Here is a 21007-nt window from a genome sequence, read left to right on the forward strand (position 1 = left end):
AACACTCAGTGCCCAAACTATTGTGCACGTACAGCTTGTTATTGATCACATTCCAATATGTAAAAGACTTCAAAGCCAATTTTGGGTAGAAGATTCAATAGTTTGTAATATGAAGTAGGAAAATTGAGTGTCTTATTCTGCCAGAAAATTTGCTAAGCCTGACTGACCACGCTACAATAAGCTGGCAGGCCGCCAGGCTTATAAAACACTGGGGGAAACCCTGATATTATGACCGTAGTGAACAAGCTGTATGTTTTAACTGACATAGCATTAGATCAACAGACGCGATGACTACTTTAAAACCGAATCAGCACCAACCTTAAACCTGTGTATTGCGGCGTGTCCCCTCCAGGTGATTTATTCCCTCAACATGAAGAACGAGGAGCAGGAAGCGGCCCTGCAGGCCTTGAACAACGCCCATGACAAGGAACTGCACCGCATCCTGATGGAGACGTGTCAAGAGGGGGAGGGCTCGGTGCTGAGGACGCGACTCCTCCAGCTGCAGGAGTCTCTGGATGAGCAGCAGAGGGTTGGAGCGCAGGTACGCGCACGCGTATGTGTGTGTGTGTGTGTGTGTCCTTGAGCCCGGGTGTGTGTAATGACCCCGCCAACCTTATCCCATAATAATGAGCCAACCTCCTTCCAAGGCCATGCTGTAGTGTTTTGCTGTAAAATTAATGCGCTGGCATTAAAGTCGCAAATCAAACTCGCATCCGGCATGCCCCACTGTAATCAAAGCGGTGCAAACAGCATGGTACTTAGCCCATTCGTCATGTGCAATTTGCATAATGTGCCTCAATAAAACATACACATTAATCATATATAACTGCATTACTCTAGCATGAGCTTAAGGTTTTGGTGAAAGTCATTGTTGGCTAGGGGGCCCTTATTTCACATGCAAATCATGACTCAAAGGCGTGAAAAAAATCCTTCTGGCTGTTACATTTGCAACATACACTCTCTACATTAAATACTCATGCATGGTCTAATAAGCGCCAATACCTTTATCAAAAAAAAAAAAAAAAAAAAATTGCCATTACAATGTTATCTACAAATGCATGGTCATAAATTAAAACTATATGTTAATTGCGTAACAAAAAAAACTGTATTAAACCATATTTTCGTCTGGGCAGAAATGCAAATAAACTAATAAACTACATATTAAACAATAATAACAATAATAATAATAATAATAATAATCCCGCAACCCTTGTGAGAAGTAGACGGTTAAGACAATGGATGGATGGATAATAATAACAATAATAATAATAATAATAATCATATGTGTGGTTCATATACAAAACTAAATTTGAATTAGGGCAGCGACTAATGATTTTTTTTAACAATTGATTAATCTTGATTATTTTGTTAGTTAATTGATGAATCGCATTTTTAAAAAAAGTGTTTTCATTTCTGTCTCTATAAAAAACAGGTATTTCGTTTCCAATTTGACGTAGCAAAAAAAACAAAAAAAAACAAATGCACTCGTTTTTTTCTTATGATTTTTTCCCTCATGATTTATTTACAGGTGTGGTCACTATCATGTCAAAAAATTGGGTAAAATATTGATAATTGCTTTCTAGATTTAAAGCAGATGTTTGCAAATGTCTTGTTTTGATTCAATACAATGATAATCAGTCTGCTCAGGTAGGGAGACGTAAAAAAAAAATCTGACAATATTTACTCTTCCGAGGTTGGAATTTTGAGGATTTGGACAATTGTAGGTCTCTAAATTAAAATAAAAAATAAAATAAAAAAATAAAAATTAAATAGAAAATATAAGACTAAAATTAAATATAAAATGTAAAACTCACAAAATATAAAACCCATCCAAAATAATATTTGTTTAATTTGATTGTCAATTAGTTGTCAATTAATCGTATTTGAATATTAATATATAGTGAATAAATTTTAGCATTAAAAATTACATTTCAGTGAAACAGGTTCTACATACTGGTGTCTTAAACATTACAGCAGCGTCAACAAATATTTCAGTAATTAGCAAGACCAGTGATGGTCTAATACATTTGTTAAGCACTGTATATAATATGCAAAAGTAGTTCAACCGAACATCATTTGAGTGTTCTGAACTCCTGCTTCAATGCCATTGTCTTGTTTCAACAGTACCTGCCCAAATAGTGCACTCATTTTCATTTTTTTTCAAGCAGGTTTCATCAACAGTCAATTCAACAGTTGACAAAAACCTCAACAATCATTCACTTTCTTACTCCCACTTTGTAAAGGCAGACCTTTTATCTTATTAATATTGTACCGCGTGTCAACATCCTGTGCCACCTTTGCCTCCAGGTACAAGCCGACTTTGAGTTCTTCCGCATGCAGTCGGAGGAGAGGGAGCGCGAAACTGAAGCCGAACTGAGACGAGATTTTGAGGAGAGGCTGCAGGCTGCAGAGGAGGAGCTTCAAGAGGCCAAGTCCCAGATCAGCGTCGCTCAGGAGGAAAACCTGCGATTGAGCAAACAACTGGAAGAGGCCGAGGAGATGGTCCAAGACCTGAGCACCAAACGCGAGCTGAGGCAGAGAGTCGACGAAGACGAGGAGAAAGCGACAGAGGAGAAAGTCAAAGATGAGAGGGAAAAGACAGAGGAGGAGTCGGCGAGAATGAAAGGGCTTTTGGAGGAGGTGAACATGATGAAGGAGGAAAGGGATCAAAGAGAGGAGGCGAGGAGGCGAGCAGCCGATGCGGAAAGGGAGCAATGGGAGCAAAAGATCAACCGGCTTGAAGAGGAGAAGGAAGAAATGAGGAAGAAGATGGAGGCCGAATGGCGGGAGGAGCAGCGCAGGTGGGAGGAGAAAGAGGAGGAGGAGAAGAAAGGAATGCACAGCGCTTTAAGGGAACGAGTGAAGAGGGCCGAGGCCGAGCTGGAGAGCCATTTGGAGAGGCAGGCGGAGAGCAAACGGAACACCGTCAAACTGCAGGAGCGCATTCAGGTAGAACCCCGTCACTTCTTGTTCATATTCGGGATGTAACGATAATGGCAATATCGTGATATCGTGATATTAAAACTGCCACAATATATCGTCGTCGTCATGTCATGATATTAAAAGCAGCACTTATGTTTAAAAAAAAAAAAAAAGTCAGATTGATTTCCACTTGTGCAGTTCTAGCACCCTCTGGTGGCTACTTTTTTATTTTTTTTTATTTTCACAAGGCATGTTTTGGCCCTTCTGTTTCAAATCCACGCTATTGGTTAGATGAAGGGGAACGTAATATGCTTGTGAATAGAGTCAATATGTGGAGGAACTCAATTTATTCTATGTATTAATTTCTTATTTAATTAAATTAATTATTACTTAATGTATTAATTAATGTAATTTTATTAATAAAAATGTATCATTTATTGTAATGCATGTATATTTATAATATTTGTATATTTTTAATTGCTGTAATGTACAAAAAGCACAATATTGTTTTTTTATGTATGAGCTCTTTTTTTTTTTTTTTTTTTTTACAATATTGTGAGTTTTTTTGTGAGAGTGTTCTTGGACTTATTGAGATGATGTCATGATTCCTAATATATCTTGCCACATACTAACTATATTTCATAGTCTGGACTCAGTCTGACAGCCGTTGTAGCAGTAACAAAAGTTGATGTTTACGCTGCAGCCTAGCGTCTCTGATGTTGCCAGCTAATGACCGTCGCTCGAGGTCCACGGTAGACTGAGACGGGGACTCGCTCGTCTAACGACATACAGGCTGTACTTGCTGAGTGCTGCTTCCACTGTCAGCTCCGTCCTAATGAGTAGTTTGCGCAAGATAGAATCGTTGCAGCATCACCACCGAAAGCCGAGCACTCGGACCCCCCGCCGAAACGAGGCACACAGCTGACATAATCCCTTATAGCAGACCATTAAAGTCTGCGGCTGGGCTACAAAGCTGGAAATGTTTACTTGCTTGCTTTTGCGCCTTTTCACTTGGTTTGCATTATCTTTGTCAAACTTGCCTTTCTCCTCTTTTGTCCATTCCTAGAACCTGGAGGAAGAGCTGGAACTGGATCGTAAACGTGTGTCGGAGGCCGAGAGCACGGCGAAGCGGGCAGAGGAGGAGCTCGCCGTGGCCAAAGAGAGGCTACTGCTGCAAGAAGACGAACTGCAGACGCGAGCAGGTAGCTCATGAGACTTCCATCACATGCTGCGTTTACGTTTGTTCATTTGGCAGTTGTGCTCATCCTTAAGAAACTTGATGTATTGACTCTGACATAAGCGCCAGGCTTATCCCAACACCGCGACGCTAAGGGGGTTATGATGTTTGTAGCGGAAAGAGAAGCTCCATTTGTCAAGCTTAAGCTTCACTGACATCCAAGCATTAATGTCTTGAAGACATGCAGGGGAGGTGTCTCTCAAATTGATTGTCAGAAAGGAGCAGAGGATGAAGTTGGAGAAAATAATATTTTTGTGACAGATTTAAGGACCACTTGCAGCATGGGTGTCAAACTAAAGGCCCGGGGGCCAGATCCAGCCCACATCTTATGATGATGAGCTTTGAAGTATACAATTAATGTGAGCAGTGGACACCCAAGTTAGTCATCATGTGACTAACAGAGAGAAAATAAAACCTGAAATGCCTAAAAGCACTGTTTTTGGCAGTACAATTGAAACTTTAGCTACTACTGTAGGAATTTGTAAGTGAATTTGGTTATGATCAACAATAACAATGGAAAATTATGCTGCTCTTATTTTTGTTGTCATTATTATATTTGTCCAAACGAATGCAGGTTCCGATGTATCATGGAGTTAAAATCAAGAAGAAACTGAAGAAACAAGGCTGGTGTAGTAGGGTCAACCTAAAAAAAAAAAAAAACTGGTTCGCTTTTTGTGTTATTAATTTAATTTGACCAAACTTTTTGGGTTAAAGAATTCAAAACGTTGTCAGTTCACTTTTTATCCAACTGAATTGGGTTATTTTATTAACCCCGAAAGTTCAAATGAATAACCCACAAAACAACCCAAGAAAACCAATTCAACTTGGTTATTCAATTAACTCAAAAAAGTTTGGTCAAGTGAATAGTGAACTTTTTAGGTTGTATAACTCAAAAACTCAAAAGAACACCTGCCATGTCGGTTGGTACGCTGAGAAAAATGGGCAATGTTTAAAATTTTTCATGGGCCAAAAGGTTAGATTAGTATGTTTATAAAGACACCACCTCAATCACGAACTATTGTGCCGCTACAAAATAAGATCCACTTTTTTACCGAGAGTGTATAAAGTATAGTTATTATTCATAAAGATGAACAAGACTTCCACAATAAAAACGCAAAGATACAAAAACTCCCGTTTTTATTCATCCTTGTCTAAACGTGCCCTTATTGAGATTCAGTGGGCGAAGGATTGAGCTCTGAGGAACCCCTGACATTTGGGTGCACTGAGAAAAATAGGGAAACAGGAGTATAGTAGGAATTCAATATTGGTAAATTCAATAAAGTATTCAGAATAATTGTTGGACTCTAAGGCAAGGTTTAAAACTTTCCAGCGGACAAATGTTTTGTCAGGTATCTTGCTGTATTTCATTGGCTAACCATTGCAGTCTTTTGGAATGGCATTTTTTCTGTGATGTTTGTAATGGGTGCATTCTGTGCGGGCTTTAGAAGAGCTGCTGAATGTAGGCTGCAAGGTGTGCGTGTGTGCTGACGTGGACGACCTGAAGAGCCAGCTGAGTCGTCTGCAGAGCAGGAACAGAGAGTTGGAGCTTCAGACTAGTGGCAGGAATAACGACCACGCGCGCCAGATCCGCCAGGTAACACGCACCCTATAGAATGTCTGTTTGTTCAACTCTGTAGCACTTAACGTGAATTCATCGTAACGGTCATCGTAACGGTGGGAACATTTGAAGCAACTGGGAAATCTCACGAAGGCTCAACTTTATTTTTTATTTATTTTTTTTTTTATGCTAGAGCATAAAGAAGGCTTTACAGCTTCTGACTTGAAGAGGTTGCTTAAAGCAATTGTAGTTATTGCACAAAAACAGTCAATCAGTATAAGAGATCAGCCAGGACCATGTTGCAACAGGCTCTTTTCCCCATTGTTTTCAATACGTTTGTGAATAATAAGCACAAAAAAATACAATTTAATTCATTCAGACCCAAACATGTACAAGTACGTATAAATATGTTTTTTAATACTTTGTCCTTCACTCCCAAAAACATATTTATACGATTTTTATGTTGTTTTGTTTTAATGCTAGAGCGTAGAGAAGGCTTTATACAGCTTCTGACTTGAAGAGGTTGCTTAAATCAATGGTAGTTGTTGCAGAAAAACATCCAGCAGGTGGAACCAGAGTATAAGAGATCAGCCAGGACCAGCTTGCAACAAGCTCTTTCCCCCATTGTTTTCAATATGGTTTGTGAATAATGATGAGACTTAGCTATATTCTAATGCTAATTGCTTCAGAATGGAAACAGACAAAAATATACTTGACATATACTTGATGAAAGAAGAGACTGTAACCTTTCTTTTGGTAGGTTGCATGTTTTTTTATAGCAAAAGAACACAATATTCTCTGGGCCTTGCAAAATCAGTCAAAATCCAGGAGCGAAGGGGGTTGCTTCAGTGAAAATGGAAACATTATTGGAAGAATACCCATGTTTAAAAATAAAAAATAAATAAAAAATCATAGAAAAAAATGCCCAGCTCTTTGTTGTTACTTTGTATTTCTTAATTAATTTTTGTAGGTTTGTGCAGGCGTACCTAAAGAAGAGTCTGGTTGATGTATTTCAGCACGCAGAGGCCCTGTCCAGTCTGCGTTCCGAGATGGTGAGGGCTCAGACAGAAGAACTGCGTCGCATCCAGAAACATGCAGATGAAGAGCGGGACAAACTGCAGAGGGAGATGGACAAGGAGCGAGAGAACATACAGAAGGAAAGAGAGCAAGAAAAGAGCCACCTGGAGAAGGAGAGAAACCGACTGCGGCGGGAGCGAGACGAGGAGAAGGAGGTGATGCGGAAGGAGGCCGAGGGAGTCCGGGAGCACGTGAGGAGGGAAAAGGAGGAGGAGGTGGACCGCCTCCGCAAGGAGCTGGACGTGGAGAGGGTCCGCGTCCGCGCTCAGTTGGACAAGCGCTTCGAGCAGGTGGAGGCGCAGAGGGCGGGCCTGCAGCAGAAGCTGGAGGAGGAGAAGAAGAGGCTGGTGGAGAAGGCGGAGGAGGACAGGAGGCGGCTGAAGGAGCAGGTGCGCAAGGCCATTGAGGAGGTGATGCGGAGACATGCGGCTGAACTACACGGCGTCCAAGAAGCTCTCAACTCGGAGAGGAAGACCAACCAGGAGGTCAGACATGCTCATGTGCAACAACACAGTCACAAGAAGGAGTCATGCCATTTCAGCTGTGACAGAACTCCTTTCAACTTTGCATTTCCTTATGTCTGGGTCTATTCAGCTCACTGAAGCAATTGCTATAGTTCTCTCACATATATAGTATACTATACATACAATATATCCAATTCACGTGCCTCAGGGCGTGTTAAGTCAAATAAAACATTGCTTTTATGAGGTTGCTGGGTTCTCTAAGACAATAATTGTCTTCCTCCACTAACACTTCCTATTCCATCCCTTCCAACTTCATTGTGTGCTTGTAGTGCTCTCCCAAATTTTCCATGGTGAAAAACGTCGGAATTACCAAAAGCAAAAAAAAAAAAAAAAAAAAACTCTTTTTGAAGCTGCCGTACTTTTAAACATGTTCCTAACAGCAGCACGTAATTTAGCACCCAGCTTCATTGCACAGTGTACAGCACAGCACCCATTGAGCACTGACTATTTGGAATCTTAGGCCCAAAAATTAAGCCACAAATTTTTCATATCCTGGCCAAATTTTGAGTGAAAGTAAAATTGGATTTGTTATAGTGCTGTCAAAGTTAAAGCATTAACTAATTAATTAATCATAAAAAATTATCGCATTAATCATGTATTAACGCAGATTAATCGGACTTTTAATTTTGACTGCAGATGATCCTTTACCTTGATAGCGGATGGCTACGTTAAATGTAGCACAAGTTGTGTTTGAAAAATAAACATAACATGCATTAAAGTGAAGCATTTAATAAATGTTTGAGTGTGACATTCTGAATATTTGTTCATGTCAAACTATTGGGGTCATTTTTTTTCTACTTTACATTATGCAAGTAATTAACTGATTAGAAAAAGAGGAGGATGAGCATGTGCAGTGGATCAAAAGAGTTTTGACGACGTCTTCTTAACATTAAATGCCGAAAAAATTTACACTTAACAGGTGCATTTTAAATTTGGTAGACAAAAAATGTGGATAAAAAGCCTTTTTAATTAAGCGATTAATCGTGATTAATCAAAATTCTAAGATGTGATTATCTGATTAAATGTAATCGTTTGACAGCTCTAATTTGTTATCATTTCACTGAAATGAAAGTTTTTAACTTAATTTCTTTTCTTTTCTTTTTTTTAATTCTGAAAATGATTTATAGCCATCTTCTACAATCAATGTTCTAAAATAATCTAGAGCGGGGTAGTTTTACTTTTTGTGTTATGTTTAAAACAGAGGTAAAAATAAATGAACAAATTAATTAATTAATTAATTAATAGATTTGTATGTCAAATATGTTAAAAAATAACATTTAAATAAAACAATTTATTCCCATTACTTATTTTATATTGTTTATAATTAACTCAAGTATAATTAATTAGACAATTATTTAATAATAAAATGAAAATATGTGTAAAATATTTTTTACAAAAAATTAATTATTTAATGTGATAAATTAATAGAAAATGCAGAAATAACAATAATAATTATTATTATTTTTTGTCCTGTTTACGTAATTTTGTGTTTCCATAATTTTGGACATAGAACTTTTGTCAAAATTTATGAAAAGTAAAAACTAAATTAGATATGATAGGAATGGTGAAAGAAACAAATCAACCTAAGCCTAAGCAAAAAACAAATTTTATTTCAATTTTCTTTTTATTTTCTTATATTAATTTTTTATTGAACAGAAATAGGCTCAAGTAGCCATGTCATCTTTTTCAGTTTAACAAATATCTTGTTCTCGGATGTTTTTTCAAGGTATGTGTACATCTAGAAGAGGAGAGGAGAAGAAATGGGGAGCTACATGACAGGCTGGAGAGGGAGAGACAAGAAAATGAGATCAAACTTAAAGACGCAGACAATGAGGTAAAGTGCTTTTTTTTTTTTTTTTTACTATTTCTACTACCACAATGGAACTCCAAAAGTTGCCATTAAGATTTTACGATTTGGCACTGGAGACACATTTTGGGGCATGCATCTGTATAGTCACATCAGTTTTCCCTGGAAACTAAGGTTTTTTTTATGATGGTGGACAGATTTATTCTATTTTTTCCATTATTCCACCTAACCTCTCTCACCCCAAAAAGTTTGATTTTTTTATTTTTTTTATTTGACCTCTCATTATTACTGATTTTCTCCAGTTGTGCTAGAATGTAGCACCTGTGATAAACGCCATTGACAACAAATAACTGACTCATCAAGCAGCTGTATGTCTGTTCAGATCTTTCGTTTGAAGACGGCCGTGCATCATCAAGAAGAGAAGGACAAAGCGGCGCCAGAGACATCGCCCCCATGCGGACCGCAGTGCTCCCGCCTGCAGGAGGACCTGCAGCAGACCCAAAACCGCATGAGGCGAATGCAGGACGAGGCGGAGAAGCAGCGGGAACGACAACAGAGAGACATCGCTTCCCTCAAGGCAGACAAGCACCGGCTAGAGGAGAAGATTTTGGAACAGAGTCGGCTGAACGCGGAGAGGAACCTTTTAGAACAGAGCCAACGCAACACTGAGGAACGTATCAGGTAGCGGAACAAAACCAGGTCTGCTTTGGCTGCCATCACCATCCTCATAGTTGAAATAAATACAGATGGTACAAAGAAGCCATAAACGCAACAAATGAGTATTAATTAAAAATTTTAATCATCGGTGTCTCCTTTTGATGATTATAGCTCTTTATATTTCATTCTGAATGTGATTATTGCAGAAAGCCCAATAAAACAATGGGATACTGCATTAATGAAGAAAGGAGGATAATAAATGACACCTTCTTGTTACATTTTGTGTAATTACTGTGATAAAGTAAAATGGATGGAATATCACAAATTTGGATCAGACTATGGACCTCTTGTATTACAGGGGGTCCTCGAGTTACGTCGGAATTGCGTTCCTACGCTAGCGATGTAACCCGAATTTCGACTTGACTTAAGTCAAATTTTCCCATTACAGTCAATATTTACATCAAAATAATTTGCATAAAAATCTAAACTACATTAAAATAAAAAATGAAAAATAAGATTCTGTACGAGTACGACTGTCCAAGTCTTTGCCGATGTTCGTCGGTGTCTCTTTCTGCGATCTTTCTATGACGTCTAGCTTCGGTTCCATGGTAATTGTTTTCTTTTGGCTGGACCAACATTGATAGAAGACGTAACTTTCTTCTTCTTTGGGACCATGATGTGGAAAATAGAGGGCGAAAAAGCCAAAGATACTCCCACAAGCGCTAGCACTAGCTTAGGGCTAAATAGCGGACGAGGAGGAAAACACTGCGGGCTACATTGGCGGACGAGCAGCCAAAATGGCGGACGGGGCGCAACCGTTGTAAAGTCGAAACGCATTAACTTGAGGACTCCCTGTATTATTGTGTTACTTATTTGTCAATCTTATCTAGCCTGCAGTGATTTGTGACATCTGTTTTTTTAAAGAGCTCCAAAAATAAAGTTGATGCAAATTGAGTGGCTGTAATTCCCCTACAGAAAAACAACACAATCCTCCCAAACCAGCAAAAGTTCCACCTGGCTGTCAGTTCGCCGATACTTCCCGTCTTCTTTGCACTGACGTACCTGTGTTGCCGCGCTCCTCCAGGGCCGAGTGTGAGGACCGCCTCAGGGCAGAGTTCCGGATCGAGATGAATGCCGCCGTGGCCGAGAGCGAGCAGAGGTGGCAGAACCAAGAGCAGGAGTTGCAAAGTCAGATCGCAGAGCTGCAGAGTCAGCTGGATGAGCTGCAGGTGAGATGACATCACGGATGTCCCCGAACGCCACTGCAGCCACTTTTTGCCGTTGGCCTCATTCAGAGTGGATAGATTGACTCACATTGGACTTTGAATCCTGCAATGATTACAAAGTAATCTAAATGTACACGTTTCAAGTAATTTTTTTGCTGAGTTGGCCGGCAATTTGACTGTATAATCTACGTAGTGTTTTCCGTAATTTTGCAGTGACATAATCACACAATAGCAACATAATTGAGCAATTTCTACCTACAAACAGACCCACCCTGAGCAACATCCTTTATTTGTTGGCAACACTGAAGATGAGAGACCAACTGCATGTTTTCTGCTATTTTTAATTTCCTGTAGACATCAAGGCCTCGTGTCTCATTGCTGTTATCCTTATTTTTCTTGCTACACAGACGGAGAAAAAGAAGGGAGGGCCTGAAGATGATTCTCACGGCAACGTTGAGCTTGACAAGCTCAGGAAGGAGGTCCTGGAGACCAAGGAGATTAATAAGAAGCTGAGGGAGCTGCTGCAGGTACTTTCACACAATGTCATATAATCGTGCATACCAGAGTTTCCAATCTCACACGACACCACAAAACAAAAATGTTACAGAAAGTATAGACTGAACTGTAGTTGCCTATATCTGCCACAAGATGGCATCAAAGAGAAAAGTTTAAGTGAAGCTCCTCAACTCACTGCACCAGTTCCTTCGTGGCGAGATGCCACCATATGGCGCCAAAGATAACTGTCATTGCTTTTTTCTAAAAAAAAAAAAAAAAAAAAGCATAGCGTTGGCAAATTTGCTAATATTGAACTTCAGATATGGTCTGTTCATATGAATATAACGTTATTCATCTGCTACTTGAATGGCAACGTGTGATACAAAGGTTATTGTACGTTCTGCTATCTCGTGGAAGAGCATTTAATTGTTCTACTACCTGCCACTATACGCTATATGTCGTTAGCATAGATAACAGAACAAAGATATATTTTCTTTTTTTTTTTTTTTTTTAAATAAGTCGTTATTGGTTTTCTTTCAAAGAACAAACCAAACAAAGAATTTGTTTGTACAAATTAAATGAAATTGAATAATTTCCCACAGGGTCATAATAGTTTTGGAGTTTTCATTATAGTTATTTATTTTTTTGTCTTTTTTTTAATTTATTTTTTTAATTCAATTAATTTTAATTATTTTTTAGCGTTTGATAGTTTTGATTCGTTTGATTTTTTTGAAAATGCTTCATTTTTGTTTTTATTAGTTTTCGTATTAGTTTTTGTTTTTTTAATATATGGCGTATTTGTTGCGCACAAAAAATAAAAAACAGTTCACCAAGTATTGTCTATGTGTACTCCAGGTTTCAAACAGCTGTTTGACAATTCCTCTACGTATGTACAGTACAGCAGTACCAAAATAAATACATTTCAAATGAACCTCGAAAACTCATGTGTGAAATTAATTGACAAAAAAACAAAAACATTTTTGTTACAATTATAGTTAGTTTTAATTAGTTTCATATACATAAGATGTAGTTTCAGCTAGTTTTCATTTTCTTAAAAGCATTTTTAATTTATTTGGTTAATGAAAATGCTTTTTCCATGTTAGTTTTAGTCATTTAGTCAAACCTGATGCTGTCACAATACGCTAAAATTGTACCCCCAGCACAGTGATTTGGAGTCACTGCTCTATTTGACGTCCGTCCATCCATCCGTCCATCCATCCATCCATCCATCCATCCATTTTCTTGGCCACTTACTCCTCACAGGGTCGCGGGGGGTGCTGGAGCCTATCCCAGCTGGCTTCGGGCAGTAGGCGGGGTACACCCTGAACTGGTCGCCAGCCAATCGCAGTCTATTTGACGTGAACTGAAATATCTGCACTGTTAGCACATCTCACTGAAAAAGATTCTTGTGTGTTGAAGGAGCCACAAAACCAGTGCTTAGCTGAGGAGAGGCACAGTCACGCCGTGCAGCTGCAAGCGTTGGAGAGACAAGCCAAAGAAGATGTTCTGTCTGAGAGGAACCGACTCCAGACCATGCACCACCTGGAGTTAGGTAACATGCGCATTTCACACGCGAACATGCATTGACACATGAGCACGAACGAGCGAGGCCACGCAAGCACGTGCGCACACGTACACAACGCAGCGATTTGGCATTATGTATTCAACAGCCACGTTCGTATTGCCATGGATACATTTCACCATGGCAACAAGCAGAAGGCTACCTGTGACAATGGGCTGAGTGGATTTTATTTTTTTTTTCTTTTATTTATTTTTTTCTTGCGCGCGCGTGTGCGTGACGTCAGATAAGCAGCGTGCAGAGTTGACCCAGCAGCACACCGAGTGGAGCAGACAGATGACCCAGAGACACATGCAGCAGATTGAAGACCTTCAGGCACAACTGCAAGCTCACACGCAGATGATGGCACTGCAGCAGGTAACACACACTCTTTTTCAATCTCGTCCCCTTGTGTCCATTGACCTATATACTCTTAAGTGTGCGTGTGTGTGTATGCGCTTTTAGGACCTGAAGCAGCAGAACCAGAACCAGGTGTTTGAGCGGCAGCTGGATGAGAGTCGCTGCGCCATGCTGGAGCTGCAGAGAGAGAATGCCACACTCAAGAAGCAATTACAGGAGAAGTAAGTGGAAAATAGAGTGCAAAAGAAAAAGTGTTCAATTAATTTAATTGCAGCATGGTGGACGAGTTTGTGTCTGACCTTCGGACGCATTCCAAAGAAAATGCATCCATTGAAGACTCAAAATTATAAAGTATAAAAGTGAGCATGAATGATTGTTTGTTAGTATGTACTAGTCCAAGGAGTACCTGACCCGTCAATGTCAAGTGGGATTTTTATATTATTTGTTAATAAAAGCTTTTAAATTTCTCATACGAATGTGAGTTTGAATGGTTGTTTGACTGACAACCAATTCATTAAAAAACAAAAAAAAACAAACAGTAGACAATCCTATTGAGGGCAAGTGCTGTGGAAAATGGATGGATAGGATAGATATACACATTCTGTCCTGCCCTGAAGATAAATAAGTTACCAAAGTTTTAAAAAGAGCTTGCAATAAAAGGGATTATCTAAGAATCAGCAACTGGCAGCCCCAACCTTGAAAACAAAGAGTTGTTTTGTTTTTTTCTTCCTTTTTTTGTATTCAAAAACACTGATGAATATCCAACATACCTTTTTCACAAAGAACGGAGGGAAACATTAATAAAAATCCCAGATATTGACCCACCACGACCACATAAAAAAAAAAAAAAAAAGGAAAAAAAAAAGGGGGAATCCGGTACCCAATTGTGCACATGCAGGGGTTAAGTGTAGTTCTTAAGTTGTAATATCACCAATCATCAATAGATGGCAGACATGGTTTAGTTGCGCTTAAACAGGGTCTTATACTGCCATATTCTACATTTTATGGTATAGCTTTGTAATGATATGCAGGGGTAAACAGTAGCTCAATAACAAAAATTTTGAGCGAGTTGATTTTTATGAAAAAAAATGCATAAAAATAAGCTCTTGCACTTAATGTAGGTTTCTTGTTCAGCAGTAATGTGTCCTCCTTGAATGGTAAAAACAAAAATATATTAACTAATTTGCTCCCAAAAACATATAAATATGTTCTATTTTAAATGTATTAAGTGTCGCAAAGACATATTTATACGTTTGTTTTTTATGCTAAAGCATACAGAAGGTTTGATGCAGCTTCTCAACTGCAGAGAAGGGGTGAAAAAAAAGGTAGTAATTACAAAAACGGCCAGCAGGTGGCAGCAGAGTATAAGAGATCAACCAGGGCCATGATGAAAACAGAAATGATGAAATCAGAGCTCACCTGCTTTCTGCAGCTGAGCTGTGATTGGTTGTTAGCTGAGACCTGATCAACCGTGATGTCATCTTCAGTCGACAGCAAGTGCCAAAACCGGCCCCTAGATGGATAAAAATGGTTGGATTTAGTATCATAACTCATATTCCGCAAATGTAATATTAATCAGAATGTCATGATTAGACTAGTGAGGTCACATATAACATATTGTCAGGAAATGTTTAAGGTTGACTTTCCCTTTAAGAGCATGTATTTCGCACATATGTGGTCCATATCAAAAACAGCATGTTTGTCATGCATCTATTTTGTGAGTGTGGTCCTATATGTGTGCCCCCCCCCCCCCCCCCCCCCCCCATGTAGTATGATGAAAATTTGTGCCCCCCTCCAGCATTTCATTTGCCTGTCCCTGATCTAAATCAAACATGTATTTTTTTCCCCCTTTAGTTTTATATTTTTACTTCATTCAAATGTTGCAGCCAGTCAGGTAGTCTATTGCATTAGTATACTGTTTATAAAGTGACACTTAATTGGCCCTCATTTTAATGCAGAATGAATTTGCAGGGGTATATCCAGCCATCTCTCTCCTCACAGGTCCATCCAGGTGAACCCCAAAATCGGAAAGAAAGAAGAGGAGAGCGCAGACTTGCAAAAGACGCGAGATGCCCATCTGGAAGACGAAGCGCAGCGCTTGAAGGAGGAGGTGGAGAAATTGAGGGTGGAGATGGAGAAGCTGGAAGAGTCCCAGAAACTGTGGGAGGAGAGGAAGGAAGACGATGAGAAGGAGGAGGAAGGTGAGCAGGAGAAAAAGAAGAAGCCGGAGGACGGGGACGAGAGGAGGAAAAAAGAGCTGGAGGAGATCAGGCAGGAGCACAAGAGGGAGATTCAGAATTTGGTGTCTGAATACAGCAACGCACAGATGCAGCTGCAGGCTCGCATCGTCGCCCTGGAGAACGAGTAAGGACTGCACGACGTGTGGCACGTACGTGACAACATGATGACGGCTATTAACATAATGGCTTATATGGCTATTCTAGGTTGCGGGAGCGGGAGGAGCGATGCAGGAGGAGAGAACCTCGATGTGATGACCTCCAGTTGGGGAAACTTCAGGAGAGATTGACGGAACGAGACCAGCTCATTAAACGATTAGTGGTACAAGAACACACACACGCAGTTCCACTCCAAAGTGGCAACCACAAGATTGATTCTGGTGGGTCAGGGTGTGTTGTGTGTCACTGCCCCACCCAGTGGTGACTGTAACAGCAAAATGTAATAGATTGCTGCCAGCCCAGTTAAAATGGAACTTTGACGTCTATAACCGTCAATGGCAGTGAACGACTTAGAGATACAAGCCATCAGCAGCAGCACTTACAAAATAATACAGTTTTTCAAAAAGAGGCATCAAGCTTTTTAAAGGGGAAGTTAACACAAAAATGTTCTTTACTTGTTGTATGTCCTCCAATAGTCAAAGTATGGCATTCTGATTGTTTTTTTGTGGAATATGAATTAAACAGCAAAATCCACCAGTTTTTAATCCACCTCAAGGGGGTGGCCATTTTGACACTTGTCGAAGTGAAAATGACGTGGCAGTTACTTATTGTATGCTTTTCTAAAGTACAATAGTATTAATTGCTATTTTTCTAATTAAAAAAAAAAAACACTTGATTTTTTTCTGTTTATGTTTTTGGGATGTTGGAATTGATTAATGGCATTCCCATTCATTTCAATGTGGAATGATGATTTGACATACAGAACAAGTGGTTTGAGTTGTAAGTGTGGTCATGGAATGAATTAAAGTGGTGTGGTTTACTAATTATAATGAGTAGGCAAATGACATGGTAAATCAATATATATATATATATATATATATATATATATATATATATATATATATATATATATATACATACATACACACACATATATATACATATATACTCAAATCACTATTTTCGATGCATCTTCTGCTATGAGGCAAACAAGCAAATAAATTGGATTTTCAGACATGTTGACAACACCAACTGTGAACAAGCTCCTTCTTCATCCTCCTTCTCTTCCCTCCCTCCAGGAAGAACGGCATCAGCTGCAGCTACACCCCCCTGTTGTCGGGGACAACAGTGGCCTCAGGCTCCGTGAGAACAAGCCCCGCCCTGGGAGCACCACGCCAACCATGAGGGTGAGAGACGGAGTATGTGTGTGTGTGTGTGTGTGTGTGTGTCCTGCACATAATGAGTCCATCAAAATGTACTCCTTCCTGCCAGAAGGGAAAGTTGGACTCAAGCCAAATTTTCTTTCTGATGCAGGCAGTTAAGTGTCCAATCTGGACCCCTGTGTGTGTATGTGTGTGTGTGTGTGTGTGTGTGTGTCAAGATTTTCATTTTGAATTGCACATTAATGTCGTACTGGTGAAATCATAAACTATTCCTAGTAAACATATTTAACAACTTGAAAAACATTTAATGGTCTGACTCTTGATGCGAGGAAGTGAATTGTGAATTAATTCACCTCCGTTCACTTTGCTTTCTGCATAGCTAAAATTACATTCCCAAAGCAATGCTGGATATATATATATATATATATATATATATATATATATATATATATATATATATATATATATATATATATATATATATATATATATATATATATCCCCCCTCCTTTGCAGAGCAGTTTTGTCTATAATTAATGTGGACTCTTAATTATTTTCCATGTACAATTAGTACCATTAAAAAGTAATTTTTCTACTTGCTGTCGACTGATGATGACATCACCTGTGCTGAGGAAGTAGGTAATGACCAATCATGGCTCAGTTTGCTGACCAACCCCAGAAAACAGGTGAGCCATGATTGGTCGTTACCTAATTCCTCAGCACAGGTGATGTCATCTTGAGTCGACAGCCAGTGGAAATATATTTTTGAAAGTTGTTAATTGTACAAGAAATATAATGAAGTTGTCAATTTCATTTTGGACAAAATATTTCATTTTTATTCCTGAAAATGTCTCAATGAGTCAAGTATCCCTTTAAGCAAGGGTTTGAATAAACAATAAAAATATGACAACCTGAGTCAATTGATTTTCTTTTTTTATGTAATTAACAGTTTCTATTTCTTCAATTCACTTTGTATCTAGCAACAAATTGTATTTTGTCTGCAAAGCTAAAATGATTAGGGGAAAAAACAAGGTAAGGTAATTTTGTGAACATTTATTGTGCATGCAACCCTTGAAACTCCAAACCAAAACTCAGGAATCTATTGTGAAAACAAATTATTTCACTGATATATTGTAAATATTTATACAGATAGATTTTTAAACTTAAATGCTGATAAAGAGCGTAGGGTAGGCCTACATCGTATTTCATTTCTGCTTCCTGTTCAGTTTAGTGAGTAGATTATTTTTTTTTTCCCTCCACAGTTCAGACATTTATCAATTTGCCTACTATTTTACTGTTGGATACGCTCCATGAAAATGCGGTTCCAGCTAGACGTCTGTGAAAAGTGTACTTAAAATCACCCAAGCAGTTCCGGCATTAAAGGTGCTAAGCGTGTCAATCTTAAGTTTGCTTGGAAGTTAGCATAGCTTGTAGATTATGTATGGAGGCAACGATTACTGTCAGGTTCAGACCGGACCTTCTTCTGCTCTGACAGAAAAAGAAAAAAAATAGTTTGAACATCGTTGTTTTATTACTTAGGCTCCTAAATGCTATCTTGGCAGTTCAGCAGCTGTAAACAATACACTCACTCACCACCAGATACGCAAACTTCCTCGCTACCCATTTCCCACGCCTGCTCCTTCTTGGCTCGGTGCTCACAGACCGCAATGATATTGTCCTACATTGTTTTTATTTCACCACGCTGTGTGCGGCTTAGTGAGACGAGCAACTCCACATTGTAGCCAGCCGAAGCTACTAGCTAGCTGGCTCTGCCTCAGTAGCTACTTGAGCCTTGACCTCTGACTTCCTGCAGTAGGTGTCAGAGCCTGTATCCATTAGCATTTGCTAATGCTTTGCTTAGCATCTATGTCTGGTTGCATTAAGTAAACTATGTAGAAGAAGAAGAAGAAGGGAAAAAAAAAAGAAGCATAGGCTACAGTAATAGTGTGTAGCTATCCAATTAGAAAAGAGTGTCCACTTGTTTGTGTCCACAGAGGAAGCATGTGGAACCATCTCCTCGTGGAAGCAGCGTCTCCTGCTCCGGTGCTTACGACCGCCTCCCTCCCTACTCATCCTCGTCTTCCTCATCTTTTTCCTCCACGTTGCCCCACCAGTCCACCTCCCACCCTCACACGTCTCCCCACTACTCCACCTCGTCTCTTCCGCACAAGCACACCTCTCTTTCCTTCAGCCAACACTCGCCCCCGTCCCTACCTCGCTCTCCAAGATCCCGAACCTCCTGCATCCCCCCCACGCCGGCGCCCACCGCGCCGCTGCCCGTCTGCCCCTCGCCGCAGACTGGCATTCGCTATGTGTCGCCCTCCTGCCAGGAGCCATATGCGTACCTGCAGGCGCAGTCAATCAGGTAGGATTTTTAAAAGGTTTAAAAATATTGTGGTTTGAAGTCATCAGACAGCATCGGCGACATTTCTGGCACGTCAGACTCGCGTCCCAATATAACATTTGCAATTGTGCTATTAAACTGCATTATTTATAACTTACCTTTCTAACAGACGGGCTTTGTTCTGGACCTTTTTGCAGTGACAGTGACTCACTGTGTAGTTGGCTCACTTTGGAAAAAAATAGCAGCCCATATTCTTATGTGCTAAATAAAGACACTGGAGGATGCAAAATAGGTCAAACATTTACTTGAGTGAGTACAGAAAACAATAATGTGCACCTTTGATCACTTAAACAGCTGAGTAGGGTATTATCATACAAAAAGTAATGGTGTAAGTAGGAGGGGGTTAAATGTGTGCTTGTTTATTATACGGTTTTATTAATGAAGCAATTTAATGTCTACAAAAATTCAATAACAACAGACTACAGAATGATAAAGGATGAAAAGTTAAAAGCCAAGATGGGATGAAAACAATGTTAAAAAGGTAATCAAAAACAAAGGAAAATACAAGAAAAGAAGTTACAGTGCAGCGCAAGCTCAAATGTGATTTTTTTATTTTTATTTTAAAGGCAGCGGCAAATAGAAAGGTCTTCAGAAATTGAGAAAATTTGCAGATTTGTGTTGTCATCACCAGATAGTGTGCTAGAACGAAAATACGGAAAACGGTCCTCCAAAATGTCCTATGGATGAAATGAGCCTTTGTTTCGGATTAAAAACTTACTGTTGGCAGACCTTACCCTCTAGCCTCCCCCACAGTCAATATACAATTGAAAATGAAAAATACAAACATGGCTGGCTTTTGTTTTTTCTAATCTAACACAAAAGTGTAGTTTTGTTTGAGTTCATGTCTGGCTTGGAAGACATTGTTTTATTTTTGAGAGTAGCCTAAAATTTAATTCTTAAGCATGTCATTTGTCTTTTTTTGATTGAAATTGAAAACCTGTATGATACCTACACCGATTTGAATGTTTGTGTTTCAGGGGGGCTTATATGGAGCAGAGAGGCACCGAGGGGCTAAAACAAGAGTGGTTCACCAAATACTTCTCCTTTTGAGCACAAACAACCTTCCCAACAGTTCATTGCTTCTGCTTCACGTGCGCATGCGTGCGCGCTCCCCACATATACACAAACGCTCGACTGGGACCTCCACCGATTTTCCACATGGTTAAAGACGAGCATAAACGGGTTGAAGAGGCTACAAATGTGTACTGCAGTGCGGACACGATGGAACGTCAATGCGAATGGCTCGCTGGCTCAGAGCTCCATGCAGAGAGACACTCCAGTCGCAGTGTTGGTCATGTAGTCCTGTGTAATAAGGTTGCATGGATTTGAATGAAAATATGTTTATCTGGTTCAGTTACAATGATATGAATCCTTTTCGCTGAGTGGCATGAAATCGGTGGAGTGCTCTTCCAACAGAATCGTGGGCTCATCACCAGCAAGGCCATCTCCAACATTGCCTCAAAGCTCAACCAAAAAGTGCTTCTCAAAACACATGCCTGACCTCTTCTCGGCCTCCTGGATCTTGTTTGTGTCGTCTGAAATGTCTCCATGTGGTTTTTTTGTTCTTTTAAAAAAAAAAAAAAAAAAAAAAAACAGTCTTCCTTTTCTCAGTGCAGCATTTGC

The 21007-nt window shown here is 39.5% G+C and overlaps 1 protein-coding gene across 2 annotated transcripts in view; it reads left to right on the plus strand.

Annotated features, from left to right (window-relative positions):
* The window catches only part of fam184b (family with sequence similarity 184 member B), a 29671-nt gene extending 8878 nt beyond the window's left edge, over positions 1–20793 (plus strand). The window contains exons 2-18 of one of the 2 annotated variants that reach the window (XM_077525032.1): positions 353–541; positions 2308–2949; positions 3989–4124; positions 5605–5753; positions 6734–7279; positions 9045–9152; positions 9508–9806; positions 10867–11011; positions 11416–11535; positions 12923–13055; positions 13309–13439; positions 13527–13642; positions 15393–15785; positions 15866–15980; positions 16897–17004; positions 18975–19345; positions 20362–20793. In XM_077525032.1, coding sequence (XP_077381158.1) covers positions 353–541; positions 2308–2949; positions 3989–4124; positions 5605–5753; positions 6734–7279; positions 9045–9152; positions 9508–9806; positions 10867–11011; positions 11416–11535; positions 12923–13055; positions 13309–13439; positions 13527–13642; positions 15393–15785; positions 15866–15980; positions 16897–17004; positions 18975–19345; positions 20362–20434 — 3774 coding nt within the window. In that variant the 3' untranslated portion in view covers positions 20435–20793. The remainder of the gene's footprint in view (positions 1–352; positions 542–2307; positions 2950–3988; positions 4125–5604; positions 5754–6733; positions 7280–9044; positions 9153–9507; positions 9807–10866; positions 11012–11415; positions 11536–12922; positions 13056–13308; positions 13440–13526; positions 13643–15392; positions 15786–15865; positions 15981–16896; positions 17005–18974; positions 19346–20361) is intronic. The other variant, XM_077525033.1, reaches the window with a different exon arrangement.
* The last annotated feature ends 214 nt before the right edge of the window (positions 20794–21007 follow it).

The sequence above is a fragment of the Festucalex cinctus genome, chromosome 6 (assembly GCF_051991245.1).
Source record: "Festucalex cinctus isolate MCC-2025b chromosome 6, RoL_Fcin_1.0, whole genome shotgun sequence".
Lineage (NCBI taxonomy): Eukaryota > Metazoa > Chordata > Actinopteri > Syngnathiformes > Syngnathidae > Festucalex > Festucalex cinctus.